Source organism: Miniopterus schreibersii (assembly GCF_964146895.1).
Source record: "Miniopterus schreibersii genome assembly, chromosome: 13".
Taxonomy (NCBI): domain Eukaryota; kingdom Metazoa; phylum Chordata; class Mammalia; order Chiroptera; family Miniopteridae; genus Miniopterus; species Miniopterus schreibersii.
Window position 1 is genome coordinate 48,467,962 of NC_138113.1, and position 21,753 is coordinate 48,489,714.

Sequence of the window (21,753 nt, forward strand, 5' to 3'; positions counted from 1 at the left end):
GATATGGCTCTAGCTACAGGGACAGGGGCCATTCTCGTCGGAAGGTGCCCTGCTAAAGAGTTCTTAGATATTTTGATGATCACCGCTGCAAAAAAGCAAATTCTAGAACAAGTAAAAAGAAAGCAGAAATTGGAATTTAATGAGCTGCTAAATTGTACGCGTTGTTATACTTATACATTTATTTTACCTCCACACCAAACCTTTGTGAAGTAGATGGCATTCCCCCAAGGTTACTTACAGGTGAAAAGAAATTTAAAAATATTTCTGGGAACCCTGTAGACTTAAACCTGTGTGACCCTAAAGTCTGCATCCTTTCAGGTACGTATCCTCCTGCCCCCCAGATCCTCTGAGGAGGCCTGTGTTGAGTGCAAGTGCCTCCACATACAGCTTAACTCATATAAGTCACTATCACCTTGCTGAGCAAGGAGCTGAGAGCAAGGTATGGGGAGAAAGTCAGAAAGGGCCAAAGAGAATGGAGGGAGAATCGAAGCCTTGCCAACTGGAGAGCAACCGTGTGAGGTCACAGGAAGGTCGGAGGACATCTGAGACTATCCAGATCTCATCCTCAGTGGCCAGATGAGACCGTTGGAATGAGATATATCCCCTGGAATAGATTAAGAAACTAAAGCAAAGAAATTTGCAGGTTTCAATAACACAAACAGCAATTTAGTGGCAGCAGGACTGGTTTCTTGTTGTACCATCCACAGTGTTCTGCCCAGGATATGACACATCTCCCAGCTCCATCCTGGTCTTCCCCTGTATTCTTCATATTCTTAATGGTGCCTTCATCCAGTGGCCCAGCTGGACCTGGAAGTCATCTTGAATTTTCCCCATTACTATCAACCCCAAGCCATCCATCACCAAGTCCAATTAATTTTACCTGCTAGGTGCCTCTTGTCCCCCAATGATAACCCCATAATTCTTGCTCTCTGCATTTCCCAATAACATTTCCTTACTGGACGCCCTGTCCAGCCTCTCCACTGCCACCTTTGACCCTATCACGCTGCTCAAAATTCTTCTCTGCTTCCCCCACCCATAGGACAAAATCTAAATTCCTTAGTCCAGCATGCAAGATTCCTGATGCTCAGGCCTCGGCCTACCTACACTTTCCTTCTAGAACTCCACCCTTGGCCGAGCGAGTAGCTCCTCATTCCCTGGACACGCAGTGTAGTTTCTTGTTTCTGCACCTTTTGACTGGAATAGCTGCTCCTGGTTGTCTAGGTGAAATGCCTCTCCCCATTCCTCATTTCTCCAGCAGACTTCCCCCTCCTGTGGGCTTTGCTCCCTGTGGGCTTTGTACACACCTCCACTCTAGCTTTTATTGGGGAAAACCAGAAAATGTGGGTGGAGAGGATTAGTGGCCATTAAACCTAATTTGCATTGAAGAAGCTCAGCAAAAGATGTTGAGGCCAAGAAGACTGCAGGACTGGATGAGGCCGGAAGAGACTAATTGGGCAAGATAGGGGCAGGGAGGCAGAGAACAGGAAACACTGAGCCCAGAAGAGATTGGGAGTGGGTAGGACAGAATCAGGAGACAAATGTCCCCTGTTGTCCAACAGTAGAATTCAGATGTCTTTGCATGATGAATGCTCTGTTGCACAAATTTTAACTCCATTAGTAATCATGTGAAAGAGTTTACAGATGTCTGGAGAAGTGTTAACTTACCCTTTTTCTTTCCTTTAAACAGCTCTCTAGATTCATGTTTGAGGGGCGGGAAATAAAGCTGGTGATGACTTGTGCAGCCTTCATCACCATGAATCCTGGATACGCAGGCAGAACCGAACTGCCAGATAATTTGAAAGCCCTGTTTAGACCTTTTGCAATGATGGTTCCAAATTATGCCTTGATTGCAGAGGTGAGCTTCACATCATAAAGCAGGAACAGTTTGAGCTCGTTTCTTTTATTTACCATTTGATTCTTTTGAAGTAGAAAGTTTCTTTATGAATGCACCCTGGCCAAGGTTGTACATCATTGTTTGCTCATAAGAATAGATATGATTGATTGTTGTCACTTAAAATGTTTTGTTTCCTTTGTCTCTCTCTCTTTCCTCTCTCCTCTCTCCTCTCTCCTCTCTCCTCTCTCCTCTCTCCTCTCTCCTCTCTCCTCTCTCTCCTCTCTCCCCTCTCCCTCTCCCTCTCCCTCCCTCCCTCCCTCCCTCCCTCCCTCCCTCCCTCCCTCCCTCCCTCCCTCCCTCCCTCTCTCTTTCTCTCTCTCTCTCTCTCTCTCTCTCTCTCTGTAAATGCTATATCTCTAAATGCCTAGAATGTTGTCTGGAATATAGTGATCACTGTGATGGAGGGTGGGGATTGGTTTGTAAGTCTGTATCAGCTTCGTGAAAAATAGTTATCATTAATTATTTGTATTGCATTTATTCTGTGCCTATCCAGGAATCTTTCTATTTAAACTGGTTTTGGAGTCTAGTCTTCATACTAGCAAAGAACTAATGGAGTTTTTCTTGGCACTTTTTACAAAGGGATAATTTATATATAGTAAAGTGCACAGATCATAGGAGTACAACTCAGGGAGTTCTTACACATGGATTCCCCGTGTGACCATCAAGACCAAAGTGTAAGACATTTTTCAGGACTCCAGAAGGCTGCTTGTGCTCAGCGCTGCATTTCAAGCACAGGTTACTCCTGTGGCTGTTAATTCCTTTGATAAGAGCTAATTTAGAATAGCCCTTTATATGAAGTGAAAGTAATTACCGAAGAATAGAATAAACCATACCAAATCCTATCATTAGAAAAATTATAGCTTTTATTAGTATAATGCTTACATCGTCTCATAGGTCCCCAAGCCCCTCCTGAGGTCATGGGGAGGTGGCAGGCTCTTAATGCAGGTGGTGTCTTCACTCTAAACCCTCTGTGGACAGGGACAATGAATGACACTCATTGTCCAAAACTGGTAGGAAGAAAACCAGGTTTAGAACTCAGTCCAACATTTTGTTCACATCTCATGTTTCATCCTATTGTTATATTACTCAGTAATTAATTGAAGAAATTAAAAAACAGCCTACTAAGTGCTTTTCTTATTGTGGTTACAGATTGAATGAGTCAGAGTCTGTCATCAGTAAATATTCTTAATCGCCTGCAGTGTGCAGAGCTTTTTGCTAATTGGTGGTAGAGCAAACCAAACAAGACACCAGTGAGAAATCTCTGCATCGTCTCAAATCCCCATCCACAGGCCAATGGCAATGATTCAAGCAGATCATGGATTGGAGGAAGGGTCCACACCACCGCCACTGTGTTATTGATTTATTAACCAAGGCTGCAGAAACTTGCCTGAGGCATGGTAGCCTCTTAGGGCAGGGGAGAGGCTGCAGATCTGCGGGTAGCTTCCCTGGACTCCTGGGAAGCCTGTACCTTCAGATGTGAGAGGCTCAGGTCTTGCTTTTGTGCTCAGGCCTTATACTATCATCCAACCTCCATGATGGGAACATTTTCAAGCAGTGGGTTCTCCATTCTTTGAATCAAGTGTCACTAAGGCCACATTGCCCTCTATAGAAAGAAACCAGAATCAGAGCTCGGGCCTCCCCATACAATATCCCACCTTCCACCTTCTTGTGGCATGGAAAACCCCTTTCCCTTCAATTTTTATAATTCTTTGTGAAATGATATAACAACTTGGAGAGCTGTAACGCCTAAAGTAGATTTTGAATACCATGGTATTATGCCAATATTTTTTGTCAGTATAGTATAAAAAACATTGCATTATACTTTTTCTAGGTCATTCTGTATTCTGAAGGATTTGAATCCAGTAAAATATTAGCAAGAAAAATGACTCAGATGTATAAGCTCTGCAGCGAGCAGCTCTCTCAGCAAGATCACTATGACTTTGGCATGAGAGCTGTGAAGTCTGTGCTGGTCATGGCTGGGTAAGAAACCAAGGTGGCCAACGGTGAAACGTCAGAACGTGCAATCAGCTGCGTGAAGTGGGTGATTCAGACGGTTCTTAAAGTAATATAGGAAGTGATTAATAAATGTTAGCTGTTGCTGTTGTCGTCATTCTTATCTTGACACTCCTATTCCACTGTGAGATGGGGCATCTCTCCTCCTCCCATGTCAGTTCTTCACTGTGAGCCCAACCCAGTTGCCCCAGACCGGACCTGAATCTAGACTAGGCTTTGGCTGACTTTCATTCCCTCCTGAACTTATCACATATGTTGAGTTTTAATGCACAAAAGCTTTTACAAACATAAGACCGACGACTAGACTTAAAAGGCACATGGCTTGTTATGCACGTACAACAATTAAGTCGTACATGTCACCTGAAAAAGCCTGAGACATTCGGAAAACTTCAGTTTTATCATTCTATCTTCCATCCAGGCTTTTGTCCAAGACTTCACCTCTGTCCTTACAGTATGGGCCAGGGCGGAGCTGCTTTCTAGTTCTAGTAAAGCACGAGCCTTTTCTTTTTTCAGGCCCCAACCTCTCCCTTCATATCTTCTTGAAACTCCTGCCTCTGGAATCGCAGCTTGGCCAGAGTCTCTGAGGGACTGTCTCCTCTCTTGCCTTCCTCTCAGGCTGTGACTTGCTGGTCTGCGCTCTGCACATCCAGGGCCCCTTCAGCCTGGCTCCTGTATCCCTGGGTTTTGCACAAATATCTCTGCCCTTCTATATCCTCTGTCCTTTCTTTGAACCTCCCCAGGTACAGTATTTCTCCTTTTCACAGGATCACCACTTAAGGAGAAGGAACGCTAAGGAGTTCAGATACTCTTGCACTCAAAAGACCACAGCTACAGCCCAGTGGGCGAGACAGACAAATGAGCAATCATCTAGGATACGATGTAGTGAGGGCAACCACAGGGCTGTGCCCAAGGCTTGCTGCGAGGGATGGAGGAACTTTCTAGAGGAGGGAGTCATTGGGTTGGGTTTCGAAGGGGAAGTAAGAGCCAGCAAAAGATCAAAGTGGAGTGTTCTGGGCTGAGAGAAAAGAGTCACAGGGATGTCAATCATCACGATGCATCCAGGGACGCATGTAAATTCAGGGAGGACTGATGTGGGAGTTTGAGAAAATGTCCTTGCCATTCTCAAGGCTGTGTAGCCAGGACCTGAGTCCTGTGCATGCTCTGATGGAGATGGACCCTCAGGACGAAGGGAACATGCTCCTCCCCTCCCAGCAGCGACCCGCAGCGGGTGCCCCCTACAGTTTTCTGCACATAGAACCCTGACCCGTGGGTTTGGAAAATCATATTCAATACTATGTTCTCTTAATGTCACCTGAGTTATCCTTTTACATTTAGGTCTTTAAAAAGAGAGAACCCAGACCTTAGTGAAGATGTGGTGTTGATAAGAGCACTGCGAGACTCCAACCTGCCGAAGTTCCTAACAGATGACGCTGTTCTGTTCGGGTAAGTTTGTTTGTTAGTGTGTTTTTTTAACCCTCACCCCAGGATATTATTTCCATTGTATTTCAGAGAGTGGAAGGGGGAAGGGGGGAAGAGAGAGAAACATTGATGTGAGAGAGACACGTTGATTGGCTGCCTCCTGCTCTTGAGCAGACCAGGGCCAGGGATTGAGCCTGCAACTGAGGTATGTGCCCTTGGCAGGAATCAAACCTGGGACCCTTCAGTCCGCGGGCTGATGCTCTAATCACTGAGCCACACCAGCTAAGGCCAGGTAAGTTTCTAGGTGTTACAGAATAAAGCATAGCTGTGTGTAGAGGTAAGGGATAGTCTAATCTGCAAGCACATCTGTCTCTAACAAGGTGATGACTTTCTCATCTTTCCTAGAGATCTTATTGCAGTTTTTAAAAATTGCTGATTTAAAATAAAGGCACTGCCCTAGCCGATTTTGCTCAGTGGTCAGAGCATCAGCCTGCAGACTGAAGGGTGTCAGTTCAATTCTGGTCAAGGGCATGTACCTGTACCTGGGCTGCAGGCTGGACCCCTGGCCCTGGTCGGTGCGCGTGCGGGAGGCAACCCATGGATGTTTCTCTTTCACTTCGATGTTTCTCTCTCTGTCTCCCCTCCTCCCTTCCACTCTCTCTAAAAAAATCAATGAAAAAAATATCCTCAGGTAAGGGTTAACAACAACAACAAAATAGTATAAAATAAAATAAAAGTACTAAAATTTTAGGAGCCATCCAGTTATTTGTGTGTGTGTGTGTGTGTGTGTGTGTGTGTGTGTTTTCCAAAATATTGATCATCAGGCTGTGTGCTATACAAATTAGTATTTGGTTATAAGTTCCTGATCTAAGAAATTTCCCATCCCCCATAGAATCAGATTTGAGCTTAACATAAATGTGATTGCTTTTATCTATGTATTTCTACTTCCATTAATTAGTTTTATGTTTATCTAAGACAGACATGTAGTAATTTTAAAAATAAAATAGTGTCATAAATTAGTCTCATGAAAAACAGTAGTTCCTTGCCCTTCACTAACTTCCCAAAGCAAACCATTTTCCCATCAATTCTTTCATTCATTTTGCTATTTCCCTTCATATTTCTAGTACCACCTTTTTGCCATTGCTTGATGTTTCAGTTTTAGATACTATCTATTACGCACATGCAGCTCTTCCCTTGACCCACCCTTTCCGCATATTTATATTGCAGTACAACTTGAGCAAAATATCTAGGGTTTCAGAGCTTTATATCATAGCTATATAAACATTATCCACAGCTAAGCAATATTTCCCTTGTTATTAAATGATCTAGCTTTTTTATTTTCCCTACATTTATTATCTTCATTCTCATTCCTTTACCTACTTTCCTATAAACCTATCATTAACTTGTCTCCTAATTCTGCCAGAGTGTAGATCTCCTGAAAACAAACAAACGAGCAAACAAAACAAAAACCCCTTCAATTAACCAAAATATTCTTTTGAACTTGCCTCATTGGAGCCCTCTGTCCTGCTCTAATCTGGGCTGCTTGCCCATGACCCCGGTGCACATCTGTCATCAGGGATGTCCGTTTATGGCTGTGCTGGGACTCCCTTTGCCCTTGTCTTCTATCAGTGCCCCTGTTTCCAAGAACGTGTCTGCTCCTTTTGGTGGGATACAATAATGAAAATTTCTATACATTTATCTCTGCACACTTATGATATTTCTATAATTGAGATTCCAGGAAATAAGTTGGCTAGGTCATAGGGTAATAGGCATTTTTAATTTAGATAATCTGTCAAGATGTCCTCCAAAGACATTTTATATTTATATAAATGGCTTTATGGCAATGCCCATTTCCCTTTAAATGTTTTAAAGAGAGACCAGAAGTCTTTAATGCATGCATTTTTTTAATTATTAGTATCATTTCTTATGTTCATAAGTTATGTATATTTATTATTCTAAGAGCACTGTGTTATTTTGTTCTTTTACTTACTGATTTTTGAAACTCATAAATTCTATCTGGCATAAAAACTGAAAATATTTCTCCATCATTCATTATTTAAGTTTGTATATAAAGCCTTTTATGTCACAGAAGATTCTTTTTTACTTGTTTTTATTTTTTTTACTTTATCACCATTATTTACAGTTATAGAATTCTTGTCTTAGAAAGACCTTGTTACCACAGTGGTGCAAAATTCATCTCTTATATTTTCATCTACTTCCTTTGTTGTCATTTTACATTAAAATCTTTACTGTATCTCAAATGCATTTGTGTGTATAGTGTGAGGTAGGGATTTAACTTCTTTTTTACCCGTAGAAACACCCCAAATTAACTGTTTTCCACAGAAAGTCAATTTTTCCTTTACTTCCTTTTTTTACCTCATACTAAGTTTCTATTTTTATTTCCATCTTGTTTTTCTGAGTGTCTACATACAGGTGTAAGCACACATAAGTGCATTTGGGAAAAGTTGAGTTAGAAATAAATTAAAAATAAACTGATAGATTCATCACCTTGGCACTATGCCATGTACTATGGACAATACAGAAACATAAGAGATATTCTTTACCTCAAAAAGCTCCCAGTATACTTAAGAACATTGATTTATAGTACAATAAACAAGCAAAATCAAGCACAATATCAGAGAAATGATAGATTCTGGTATAACATGCAGGACATACTAGTACTGTGCATGTTTGGAAGAAAAGATCAGTGAAAAAAATAAGATTCATTTTAATGTTTAATCAGTTAATTGTAACAAAAATGGGGAAAACTCAGTGACCTGTGGTTCTTTATTGATTTTATTTTTGTTATTTCAGTGGAATCATATCTGACCTTTTCCCTGGAGTCCAAATTCCAGAACACGATTATGGTATATTGCAGTCAACAATTATAGATGTCATGAATGGACAAAATCTCCAGCCTGAGATGTGTATGGTTGAAAAAGTGATACAGTTCTATGAAACTATGCTAGTAAGACATGGTGTTATGTTAGTTGGCCCAACTGGAGGTGGCAAGACCACAGTTTACCGAATACTTGCAGAAACTTTAGGGAATTTGCAGAAACTTGGAGTGGACAATCCCTTTTACCAACCAGTTAAAACATACGTTCTTAATCCTAAATCAATTACAATGGGTGAGTTATATGGCGAAGTAAATAGCATAACCTTGGAGTGGAAAGATGGTCTGATGGCATTGAGTGTCCGAGCAGCTGTGAACGACACTTCCGAAGACCATAAATGGATAATCAGTGATGGGCCAGTGGATGCCCTTTGGATTGAAAACATGAACACAGTATTGGATGATAACAAGATGCTTTGCCTGGCTAACAGTGAGAGGATTAAACTCACACCTCAGATCCACATGCTTTTCGAGGTAAATATGTTATCGGGGAAGTTGGGGCATCCCTTTCCCCATTGAGAGCTGGGGGTTGATTCCTTACAATAGCTCCAGAAAAAGAATTTTCTGAAACCCATATGAGAGAAGGAGTGATTTTTATTTGCATGAAATTACATCCCTGGGTTTCCAAAGTCCCATTTCCCTTAGTCCAGTTATAGGAGTGCAGAAGCAAAGCCAGGGTCCAGAGTTTCCATGTTGCAGCTGGGTCCAGTTCACCAGTAGGCTAGTTACAGTCCATTAGTCCATTGTGTATGGGGGTCCACATGGCTGTGGGCCAGGTGGGCAAATGCAGAGCTGCCAGGAGAGTGAGCTCCCTGCAACAAGAGTCCCAAGGGCAGAAAGAGCAACAAGAAAGGCACACTCCTTTGTTTGGGGAATTATCCCAAATTTCATAGCCTTACAGTGGCCACACCCATCCTGGCCAATGACCTGTTCCCAGGTGTCACAGACACCAAGCACCTTTGCTAGTCCCCCAGCTTTACTGGGCATGCATCTATCTTTTCTCTCTTGGACCCCTGGGGAGTATAAAGTTGTAGCTTCCTAACGAAGCTGCCCAAGTGACACCTATAATATTTGACCTTCCCTTTCCTGTTATTAATAACTAGGTTAATTACAACAGTATCAAATATATATGGCACACTTCTGGAGTGAAGAAATGTTAGATTGGCATACCATCATAATTATTTTTCTCACACTGATGTATCATTTACAATAGGGCCAACCATTGTGTTTTGTTTATGTACCAAATAATTATTTAATTGTCTTTTTGTAATGTATTGTCTATCTTGACAACCAAAGTCTCTCAAACATTCCTGTCTCTCTATAAACGGAAAATACAATAAATTCTTGGCTGCCCAGAACTTGTTCTTTTTCCTTTAAAAGTATTTAATATGTAGAGATGAATTCACATGATTTGAAATGCTTTCAGAGTTAAAAATTATTGCATGTAAAGTGAATAAATCACCCCAGTGCGCTATGAATATTTGATGGAGGGTTTGAAAGAGTAGTGTGGACCAATTACAGTGACATATGGGAGACAGTATCCCTAGTGTACTCATTCATCAAACATTGATTGAATGCCTACTGTATGCTAGGTATTAGACTAGGTGTTGGTACAAGAATGAAACAGAAAAAGAGAAAGGAAAAGGAATTTGACAGTATCCCCCTTAAGGCGTCCACAGTATCCTCCTGTACTTAAGAGGTGTTTTCACCTTACGTTTCACTTAGCGTTCCTTCCCCATTTCTGGTTACTTACAGCCGCTCTCCCACTGTCTCCCACATAAAGCCTTTCAGCGTTAAACTTTGAACATGTGATTCACTAACACTGAAGGTGCAGTAATAAGGAAATATATTAGCTGTTTCGTGTTTGACTTTCATTTTAGGTGCAAGACCTAAAGGTTGCCTCTCCTGCTACAGTCAGTCGATGTGGGATGGTGTTTGTGGATCCTGAGGAGCTGAAATGGATGCCTTATGTTAAAACCTGGATGAAGGGTATTTCTAAAAAAGTAAGTGCAACCAGAGACTCCCCAGTGTCTCAGTGTATCAAGGCTCACACTTCCCTTGAGTGCCCACATTGCAGTAACATAAGGCTTCATTGGACTTGATTGAGGGGATTCTCCGGGGATGTGTATATACTCCCCAAATCTGCCCTCATGATTTATTACCTCCGCCTGCCAGTCTGCCTCGTCACTCTGGTTCCTGCCTACTCTGCCCGGCTTCTTCCCAGACTGGTTCCTCTCAAGGACAAACACAAACCACTTCCTTGACTCCTCCAGAACGCAGCTAGCACAGGCTGGGGCATTAAAAAAGACTACAGGAGGCCCGATGTAATGAGAGGGATCACAATGAAGAAAAAGACATTTCAGTCCAGGTACTAGCTGTCATAATTTTTAGATTTTAGGAATCCCTAACATCTCTGAGAGCCAGAGAGAGGAGAAAACCAGGTGACCTCCCACTCAGTCGTAGGTTCAGGACCCCAGACAGAGTCTAACCTCAGAAGTACCATTCTGCCCCAAGCGAAGTAACTTGTAAATTGTTACTCCCAACAGCTTGTTCTGTATTAACTTCTGTATCCTCTCCATTCTAAAATAGAATTTCTCTTTCCCTTATTTAACAAGTCATCTTCGGAAGTGTTTTCCAGCATCCCGGGCGCCCCTCCAAGAAAAAAGCCACCTTCTTCCTGCCTTTCCCTGTCCAAAGATGAATTAGATAACTTGTTTCCCTCATTCTTGGGCATCAGCATCGTATCACTATCGTGATCCAGTCTCAGAGTTCTGATTAAAGAAAGTACTTGGCAGAATTGAGAATTTATCATGGCCACTCCCATGAGATTTTAAACCTTCCCAAATTTACTTTTTTTTAATTAATAGACATCATTACTTACAACAGTTTTAGGTTTACAGAAAATGTTAACAGAGTACAGAGAGTTCTCTCATTCTCTCTTCCCCAAACATAGTTTCTATTGTTACTAACATGTTGCATTGCTGTGGCACATCTCTTAAAATTGATGAATCAATATCATCAATAATACATCATTGATATTGGTATATTGTTTATATATTATTAGCGTATCAATATTGATACATTGATGATATATTATCAATAATGATGCATTGATACATAAACTAAAGTCCATTGTTTGCATTAGGGATTATTCTTTGCATTGTACAATTCTGTGGGTTTCACAAACACATAATGTCATGTATCCACCGCTATAGTATCACACAGAAGTTTCATGGCCTTAAAAATCTGTGTTTCATCTCTTCATCTGTCCGCTCTCCCTCAACACCCACCCACCACTGAGCTCTCACTGTCTCCGTAGCTTTGTCTTTTCCAAAATATCATGTAGCCCGGCCGGGTGTGGCTCAGCGGTTAAGTGTCGACCTAGGATCCAGGCGATCAGGGTTCGATTCCCGGTCAGGGCACATGCCCGGGTTGCGGGCTGCAGCCAATCAATGAATCTCTCATCATTGATGTTTCTGTCTCTCTCTCTCCCTCTCCTTTCCTCTCTCTGAAATCAATAAAGATATATTTAAAATATATATATATCATGTAGTTGGAATCACACAGTGGGTAGCTTTATCAGCTGACTTTTTCATTTAGTAATATGCACTTAAGGTTCCTCCGTGCCCTTCTGTGGCTTGACAGTTCTTTCTTTTCTATCATGGAATATTTCCTTGTGTAGATTCACCAAGTTTATTCATTCACCTACGAAGGACAGCTCAATTGCTGCCAAGTTCTGGCAATTACGAATTACTGTAATTTACACTGGCATACAAAAGAGTTGTTAAGAGAGTGGATCCTAAGAGCTCTTATGTTCTTTTTTACTGTATTTATGTGAAATGATAGATGTTAACTGTTTTGTGGTAATCATTTCACCTTGAACAACACAGGTTTGAACTGTGCAGGTCCTTTTAATACATGGATTTTTATCAATAAATACAGTCAACTTCTTGTACCCATGGGTTTTGCATCTGGGGAATTCAACCAAATGCAGACCAGCAACAGTATTTTCCCATTCCCAACCATAGATTCCCAACCACTGATTGAAAATCCTGGTTTCGACCCACAGTTGGTTGGATTTGAGGTTGAATTTCAGCTGCGTGGGCGTTCACACCCCACCCCCCATGTTATTCAAGGGTCACCTGTATGTATAAATCAAACCACAATGCTGTACACCTTAAACTAGCACAGCGATGTATGTCAATTATTCTTTAATAAAACTGGAAAAAAATTCCTATAGATGTCCATGTTCAGGCTTTTGTGTGGACTTAGTTTTCAGCTCATTTGGGTAAACACATAGGAGTGTGATCGCTGGATCATATGGTAAAACTGTGCTCAGTGTTGTAAAAAACTGCCAGGCTGTCTCTCGAAGTGGCTGTGCCATTTCACATTCCCACCAGCAGTCCCCGAGAGTTCCTGTTTGCTCCACAGCCTCACCAGTGCGTGGGGGTATTGGTGTTTAGTAGATACTCTTCAATGTTTTCTTTTATGGTTCTACCTTTTCCATGTTCCTAATTGTGAGAGATATCAACATAGAAGACTGCGTGAAATACGTATTGGCAGTTTAACAAATGAGTATAAAATAAACACCTGTGTACCCATTACTAGGTCAAGATGTCAGACATTATCAGCTGCCCAGAATCTTCCCAGGTGTCCCAAGTCATAGGAGGTTTTTAAAATTTTTATTTATTTTATATCTTTAATATTTATACCCTTTAGTCTAAAAGTCACAAAATATATTACAATATAAAGATGTAAACCAACCCATTTTCTAAACTTAATTACATATTTCATCTGGTCTTGCTAAAGTATTCTTTGTTTGCTTTATTTTCAGCTGAACGAGGAAACCCAAGAATTTATATTGAACCTTTTCCAGCGTTATGTTGATGATGGTTTACATTTTATCAATAAAAAATGCAGCCAAGGGATGCCACAAGTGGACATTAGCAAAGTGACTACACTCTGCTGCTTATTGGAATCTTTGATAATTGGGAAAGATGCAATTAATTTCACAATGGTATAAAAGGTTTTATTACTGCTATAAAGCTAAAAGAATGAGATTATTGTATAGCTCCTTTGCAAATAAATGACTCCGAATTTTCTGTAATATGATCAGTTTTCAAGTTAACTTTTCAGGGGACTAATGAATGTGAATAAATTAATAGAATCTAAAAGTTGAATGCTAGAAAGCCTATAATTTACTCTTATATTCAATGTTTAAATTCCCGTACAGTTTAAAGCGTATTTGTAATATGTGTCTGTCAGCAGCTGCTTAAATACCTTCATGCAGGAATATACAGAGTTATGACGGTCAGTTGAAAAACAACCTCAAGAGGTTTTTTTGGACACTCTTTGCCACTCACTTTCTCATCAGAGTATTTAACTTTGTACTACTTTAAAACATTGCTTTGTGAACCATTAAATGAAGTATAGGAAACCTACACTGTGCCCTTTTAAAAATGTATGAATCTGCACACACAGAAACCCACAACAGTCTTTTGATTTTGCAATTTAGGATTCTTTTTATGCTAACCTGAAATATTAAAATTTTTTCTCTTTGCTCTTTCAGGAACAATCAAAACTGAACACAATACTGTGTCAGACTTTTATATTCTGTTATTTATGGTCTTTGGGTGGAAATCTAACTGAAAACTACTGGGATTCTTTTGATACATTTATTAGAACACAAGTCGATGACAATCCTGATGCCAGGGTAAGAGCCAAATAAATTTAATTTTAACATATTAGTTCTAAATCATTAAAGCTGAACTTCAAGACTAAAACCTTAAAAGCCTTAGTTCTACTGCAAATATAAATTCACTAAAAGAGTTTCTAAAATCACTCACTTTTCTTAACCATAGATAACAGTTATTGTTGCAAATTTTTTAGGAGTCTTCTGGCCATATGAAGAAATTAAGGTATAAAACTATTTAAAAATCCATACTATAAATGAATATTGAATTCCAGTCAGTAAACTTATGCTTCACAGTGTTGTGGTCTTGCAATTGTGAACTACTTTGTGTACCTTCTAAGATTGAGCTAATGAATAAATATACTGAGGATATGGCAACAGGCTTCTCACTGTTAGAGAAGGGATTTGCAGGTATGGGAAAGGAAAGATTAGAATGCACCCTGTGTTACTGGATTACAGTTGGAGATATTGGTACTCATGGATTCCATACGTTTGCATTTGTACAAACATAAATTTCGTAGTTCTGTGTGCTAAGGGGACCTAGAAGCAATGACACCTCAGTAGCAATGAGCACAACCCAGTATGCTGATTCCTAACTACCGTTCTCCACAAAAGGGACCTAAGGCTCCTTAGTGAAAACAGCAGCTTATTCCAGAACTGGGGCAGGGAAAGTGCAAAGCGAGACTGGAACACCTTATGTCAGATACTAAAAACAGACTCAAAGAATGATGGATGGGATGTGTCAAAAGAGCACGGGAGCCAGTTTGAAGGGGCTCCCACTGGCCAAATCTGGGCAGATTTGAGCATCAAAATAAACAATGATAGTATGGGATTACAAGCCTTTGAATGAACTTGAAATCTGAGAGTCCACACTGATAATAAAAATGTACCTGAAGAAATAAATCCATGGGGGAGAAGGAAGAGCTCTTCGTTATGGTAGAATACCAACCAATCTGTAGAAGAGAAAATCCGGACTCAGAAAGTCATTACTTTGCAAATATTGTGGTAATAATTGGGTTAGGCAAGAATTATCAATATATACTAAAACTAGTGGGTGAAGCTTTGATAAGAAAAATACATAGTTTCAAAGTATCTCGTACAAATCATTGCTTAATTGGAAAGCAAAATAGTATCATTGCAATAAAAAGCCTTGTGGATACCACCTAAGTAAGTGATCCATTTAATATCATCAATATTAGGACAGACTTATGCCTCCTGACATGGTACACTGAGACGGATACAATCTTGCTTCTGAGGTATTTCTTCCAAAATGCACAACCTGAATCTGTTGATGAGAATTATATCTGGAATACCCAAACAGATAAACAGTCTATAAAATAAACTGCTCTGTGCTCTTCAAAAATGTCTGACATGGGAGACAAAGAAAACTGGGGGACTTTTCCAGATAAAAAAAACTAAAGCGATATAACTAAATGCAGTACATTATCTTGGATTGGATCCTAGACTTGATAAAATATAGCCATAACACATTATTAAAACTATTGGCAGTATTTCATATAGACATATGAAAGGTTAAAGCCACAATGAGATATCACCTCACACCTGTCAGAATGGTTCCTATCAACAAATCAACAAACAAGTGTGTTGGCAAGGATGTGGAGAAAAGGGAACCCTCGTGCACTATTGGTGGAAAAGCAGGTTAGTGGGGAACTATTTTATACATGGTAGCCAGGAAAGCTTTGCTAATAAGGTCGTATTTGTACAGAGTTCTGAAAAAAGTCAAAGAGCTAGTGATTATTTAGGGGGAAAGCATTCCAGTTGGTAGGAGAAACAACTCCAAAGGCCTTTACTTGGTAAGTACTGCTTGGCAATTTTGAGAAACAGCAAGGAGGTTGGTGAGGTTAGAATGGAATGACGACCGTGGGAGTGTGTAGAGATAAGGTCAGAGAAACAGCAGGGAAGCAAAACATGTAGGGCCTTATGGACCATTGCAAGGACTTTGGTGTTTCCCTTCAGTTGCAACGAGAAGCTGGTGATGGATTATGACCACGGGATGTTTAGCAGGACAGTGCCAGCCCCTGTCATGGCAGTGGTAATGCTACTTGGATAACAGGAGGGAGTCCAGATAAGAAGGTGGAAACCTCCTTCGATCTGCAAGTCCCAAATAAATGGGCTGTTGGATTTGTATTCCTTGTCTCAGTTAATGGCCATACAGCCTTCCAGTACTAGCCAGAACTCAGAGTCCTATAGATTTCCCTTTCTTTACTCAGCTTTCCAGTCAATGAAACACTAAGTTGAGTGAATTTTTTTCTAATTATTTTTTTCTAATACGTCCTCATCACTTCATCCTTATTGCCTCTGGATAACTCAGACTCTTATCATTTCTTTTCTAGGTTGTTAAAATAGCCAATTTATTATTCCCTTGCCTTTGGTTCTCCAATCTAACTCACCTCTGTGCCAGTGTCCTTTAAAATTACAGGTTACATACAATATATTAATTGGTCTTGAAATCAATTGAAAGAGTCACTGTTCGTTTTTAAAAAAGAAATAGCCACTATCACAACTTTTAGTCAGCACTATACTGGAGATCCTAGCTAGTGCAATAGGGCAAGAAAAAGAAATAAAACATAAACTTTGGAAAGGAAGAAATAAAAATGTCCTTATTTGCCAGAAACATAAGTGAATAATAGAAATCCTAAAGAATCTACAAACAAATAATTAGAATTAACAAGTAAATTAGCAAGATCATTGGATACAAGGTCCACAGAAAGTTCAAAAAATGAAATTTTAAAGCAATATCATTTTAATAGTAACAAAATAGCAAATACTTAGGAACAAATCTAATGAAAGACTTTTATACTGTAAATTACAAAGCATTGCCAAGAGAAATTTTAAAAGATCTAAATAAATGGAGAGGTAAACTATGTTCATGGAGTAGAATATTCATTAGTAAGATGGAGTTCTCTCAGGCAGTTCTGAAAATTCAATTACAAAAGACAGTTCCAATTACAAAATCCCGATAGATTTTTATGGAATTTGGCAACCCTGTTATAAAACTTATATGAAAATGTAAAAGACCTATAATAATCAAAAGAATCTTAAAAAAGGAAAACAAATTTGGAGGACTTAAATTACATGACTTTGAGAATTTAAGACTATAAGGCAACAATAATTAAGAAAGTGCAGTATTAGTGCAAGGGTAGACAAGTAGGCCAGAGAGATAAACTAGTGACTTAACTCAGAGGAGGCTGCAGGTGTGGCTGATACTGACAGGGAAGGGGAAGAAAGGAGCTTGCTGAGGTGCTGGACATGTCCTATATTGAGATCCAGGGATGGTTACATTGAAATTTACATATGCAAAAACTGTTTGAACTGGATTCTTAAAATCTGATAAAATATATTATGTTATACCTCTAAAGCTTTAAAAAAAAAATAGGTGTAAATATCACACATGCTTGTACACACATATATGTATGTACTAGGTCACCTTGTCAAACGGATTTCTTACTGAATCGCTGTCAAATAATCTTGAAACACCACTGCTCTGTACAGCTGCCGAAACACAATCTAATCTGAAATGCAATCTAATCATGTCACCCACCTACTTAGAATCCTTTACTGAACTCTTGCTCCAAACTCTACTTTAAAAAGTGAGGCTTTTCATAACCTGGCCCCTGTCTGTGTTCCCTGCCTCATCTCACTGTGTGCAGTGCTCTCATAGTTCCCAGCACCCATGGCACTTTCCATGGCTTCAGCTTCATGACCTGTTTTCTAAACCTGACCCCTGACCCCTGCTTCCTCATCCGCACCCCATTCCTTCTTTGCCCATCTAACTCTTGTTTGTCCTTCATGTCAGAGCTGTAGCATCACCACCTATTAGAAGCCTTCTTAAATCTTCAACCAACCTGCAAATAGAGATGAGCCATCTCTCCTCTGTGGATGTACTAAAGTCCACTAGAACCTTTTTCCTCCTTGGGTAAAAAGGAAAGTCCTTGTGTCTCCCATGTGAATTTCAGGGTCATTGAAGGCAGAGGCTGGGTCTCATTCACTTGACCCCAAGCACAAGCACAGTATTTGTCATAAGTAAGCCCCAGGATGTTGAATTGCATTGAAAATGCTTTACGATGCTAATATAGGGTTTTAATATAATCAATATATCAGATTTTTTTATGCATTGTGTTGCATGATTGTGTTTAAAGAATTAAACTCTGATACTAGAACAACTTTTCTACAAAAAAAAGAAATCCAAATCCACTCATGTTCTATGAATATTTCTATTGCCATGTGTCCATCCTATTGAAAGTGATGCTTAATTTGATGTTCCAGCTTCCCAGTTCTGGCGATCTGTGGAGCATTTACATGGACTTTGACACCAAACGGCTGGACCCCTGGGAACGAATCATACCCACCTTCAAGTACAGCCGAGATGTTCCGTTTTTTGAAATGCTTGTCCCCACAGTTGACACAGTGCGCTTTGGGTACCTAATGGAAAAACTACTGGCAGTGAGGCATTCGGTATTATTTACTGGGACAACTGGAGTTGGAAAGGTAAGAAACCTTCCTCATACAAGGTCTTTCCAAAAATGAGGGTGTGGTGGACTTAGAATTGTAAGGCCCATAAATAACACATTATTTCTCAAGGAAAATCCCTTTGAATTTTGATTATTTTTTTCAGAATGTCACTATGCTGACTCTCTACTCACCTTGGAAATTACTCCAAAGTTTGCCAGTTTCTAAATAAATCCTTGGTGTCAATACTGTATAAACCAGAGGATCCTGGGGACCAGTGTTTGGTGTTTGGGGGCTTTTATGTTGCATCCTGTGGAATTTCTAGGGCTGCCACTGCACAGGTTAGGGTGGGAGCTGGCCGAGCAGTTTGTGTCCCTAGTAGACTATTGGTGAAGGCCGGTCTATTCCCTCCTGCCCATTTCCTTCTACTTCACATAGCAACGATGTTTAGAAAAGTAGAATATAGGGGAGAATGCTGATTGTTTGGTTGTCTTGATTTCCAGTGGAGTCGACATAAACAGATTCACTGTTTCCTCTAAATTATTTCTAAAAGAAGTTTGCGCCCTTCCATGATTCTTGCTTTTAAATTGACTTGGATAGTAACCAAGATGTATTTTGTTTTGAAACTAAAATAAAACCTTTTTGCTGAGCTAGAGCTGATTAGAATATTTCTTTGGCTCTAATAAATATAATTCAATGGAATCTCCAGGAAGAGACAGACAGACATTTCAGTCTGGCTTTAACCTCTCTCCTTTTATCCTATTCCTTACCCATTGTACTGAATTATTACTGACAAAGACAGTTGAAAGTTATTATATTGAATGTGAAATCATTAACATTTGTTTAAATTTAAAGTCTGTTATTGCAAAAGGATTGCTAAATAAAATTCAAGAGTCAGCTGGCTATGTTCCTGTTTATCTCAATTTTTCTGCTCAAACTTCATCTGCAAGAACACAAGAGATCATTGAGTCAAAACTGGAAAGGAAAAGAAAAAATATTCTCGGTAAGAATTACCATTTGCATTTGTCTCGCACAAGTTAAGTTAATAAGTCACACAAACAGTGCATGTAATAACATTGCAATTGGATATTTCCTTTGCTTAATTTAATTGTAAAGGTGGTTTCGTTAATGACATTCTCTCCTGTGCTGGTGTATCTAGATAGCTTCCTGTTAACCAGCAGGTAGTTGATTTCTGTCACCATCTTCAACTCACATCTTCAGTCTCTGCTTCTCCATGGCCCTCCGCGTCTCTGCTCATCTCTGCTTTCAAACCTGTATTAATGCCCCTTTATTTTAAACAAACAAAACAACCTCTTTATGCCTGAGTGCATTGAGTTCTCTGAACTCAATCGAGAACACTTTAGTGAACACTTTCAGCCAGGCTTGTGGCATCTCCCTCCCCCTCCTTATTAACTGCTTAGATAACTAGCATAACTTTCTGGTCGCTTTGTTATTTTGAGGCTGGTTCAATGTAAAGCTTCCATCCCAAACCCAAGGGAAAGCTCTTCCCCTCCTCTGTCCTAAGTGGGCTTGTGACTCAAGGGGCTGGAGGTGAAGAGGGGCACTGCTGCTCTCGTACCCTTCCCTCCCGCCCTCCAGGAGGCTCTGGTGTGTTGGCATGGGAGAAGAAAGAAAGGACAAGTGTCTTCTCCTCGACTGGTGTTTAGACGGGCCTCTGTGTGGATTGTCCCTGCTTCTCTGGCTGGCGCTAAATGACTGTGCACACTGTGTGGCGGGCTCCCAGGAGCTGGCTCTCTGAGGGGCTTCCAAAAGGGTGGTGCACAGGTCAAGCACTGGCCTCCCTATTGGAAGCTTCCCTAATGTTGAGAACCAGGGTCTCAGCTCCCTCCGTCCCGCCCTCCAGGAGCACATCCTGCAGCCTCTTGCTTCTGGGGTCCACTCGCCCAGCCCACAGACCTCCCGAGTGGAGTCCTAGCCGGAGCTCAAGCTCCGCTCCTTCCACATTGCCCGTCACCTAATAGGCCCTGCTCGGTCAAGCTGGGGGACCAGCTCCTTCACTGCCCCCTCTCTCTTCCATTTGTCCTGCTCAGGTAGGTACAGGGCAATGGATGCCAGTCTTTTTTGTGGGGGCCCCAAATCTTACGAACCCCTCCCTACCTCCTGCCCTGTTTCTTGGTTGCCAGGGGCTGGAGGATGGATGGGGACACTGGGTTTGGCTCAGTTACCTTGGCACTGTCAGATGCTGGATGCCAGCGTGGGCTGAGTCACCTCCTCGACTTACATGGTTTGCTTTTCTCTGATAACTCATTCTTTTCTTCCTGAAAAGTGTGTATATTGATTTTCTTTGAGTGAAATATGGCCCCGTCCAGCTCCAGTGCTGGATTTCACGTTGATGTGATCCGGATGTTGTTGAATATCTGGCCCTATCTTCCCTGTAGAGGGCGGTAAGATGGCATTTCTATGAAGAAGCCTTTGGAGTTCTGCTTCCTCTTGTGAAAAGAAAATGACCTTCCTCTCACCCCATGGTCAGGCAACACCATAGTTGGTGAGGGCAGTGGGAGTGGCTGGGAATGGGAAAGGTCAGGACCCGACTAGAGAGCTGGCATCATTGTGCACCTCAGAAAGTGAGGGTGAGGGACCTTCTGACGATGTGGACATGCTGGCAGGGTCCACATCCCCCTGCAGGGGCCTGGAAGGTCTCTCCTCCTGGGGGCAGGACTCTGCTGGGGCCCCCCTCACTCCTGAGAGAACTGAGCTCATTATGACCTACAGGGTGGTCCTTGAGTGCAAAGCCTTACAAAACTTTGTTTTACATTTTCCAAAGGCAAATCATAATTCTTAAATTCATTTTAATTCCCCAGGAGCACCAAGAAACAAACGTGTTGTGATTTTTGTTGACGACTTAAATATGCCCAGACTGGATCGCTATGGCTCTCAGCCTCCAATTGAATTGCTTCGGCAGTATCAAGATTTTGGTGGATTTTATGACAGAAGCAAACTCTTTTGGAAGGACATACAGGTTATTCTAGGTTTTAAATTACTTCGCATGTTTACATTTAAACAGCAAGGAAATATGGTATATTACAGCGATTTTCAACCTTTTTCATCTCATGGCACACATAAACTGATTACTGAAGTTCTGCAGCACACCAAAAAATGTTATGTTTTTGCCAGCCTGACAAAAAAAATAGGCATAATTTTGGTTGATTTACTAAAATAATAATAATAGTAATTACCTACCCTTTTTGCTCCAAAGTGACATTTTAAAAAATCAGGTGTCTATACTTGTATATAAGGATTTCTGCTACCAAGAATTAACCAATCAGATGCAACCTTATTTTGTAAAGTGACCAATAAGATGCAATCCTATTATATGACCTATATATTTATGGTTCAAAACACCACATT

At 40.6% G+C, this 21,753-nt stretch overlaps 1 protein-coding gene across 1 annotated transcript in view; it reads left to right on the top strand.

Moving 5' to 3' along the window:
• DNAH6 (dynein axonemal heavy chain 6) overlaps window positions 1-21,753 on the top strand; it is a 174,978-nt gene that overhangs the window by 70,997 nt on the left and 82,228 nt on the right. Inside the window, exons 31-40 of the mRNA XM_081157326.1 lie at window positions 1,688-1,855; window positions 3,726-3,874; window positions 5,243-5,350; window positions 8,141-8,696; window positions 10,103-10,225; window positions 13,057-13,239; window positions 13,792-13,935; window positions 18,202-18,423; window positions 19,240-19,387; window positions 21,207-21,364. Coding sequence (XP_081013452.1) covers window positions 1,688-1,855; window positions 3,726-3,874; window positions 5,243-5,350; window positions 8,141-8,696; window positions 10,103-10,225; window positions 13,057-13,239; window positions 13,792-13,935; window positions 18,202-18,423; window positions 19,240-19,387; window positions 21,207-21,364 — 1,959 coding nt within the window. The remainder of the gene's footprint in view (window positions 1-1,687; window positions 1,856-3,725; window positions 3,875-5,242; window positions 5,351-8,140; window positions 8,697-10,102; window positions 10,226-13,056; window positions 13,240-13,791; window positions 13,936-18,201; window positions 18,424-19,239; window positions 19,388-21,206; window positions 21,365-21,753) is intronic.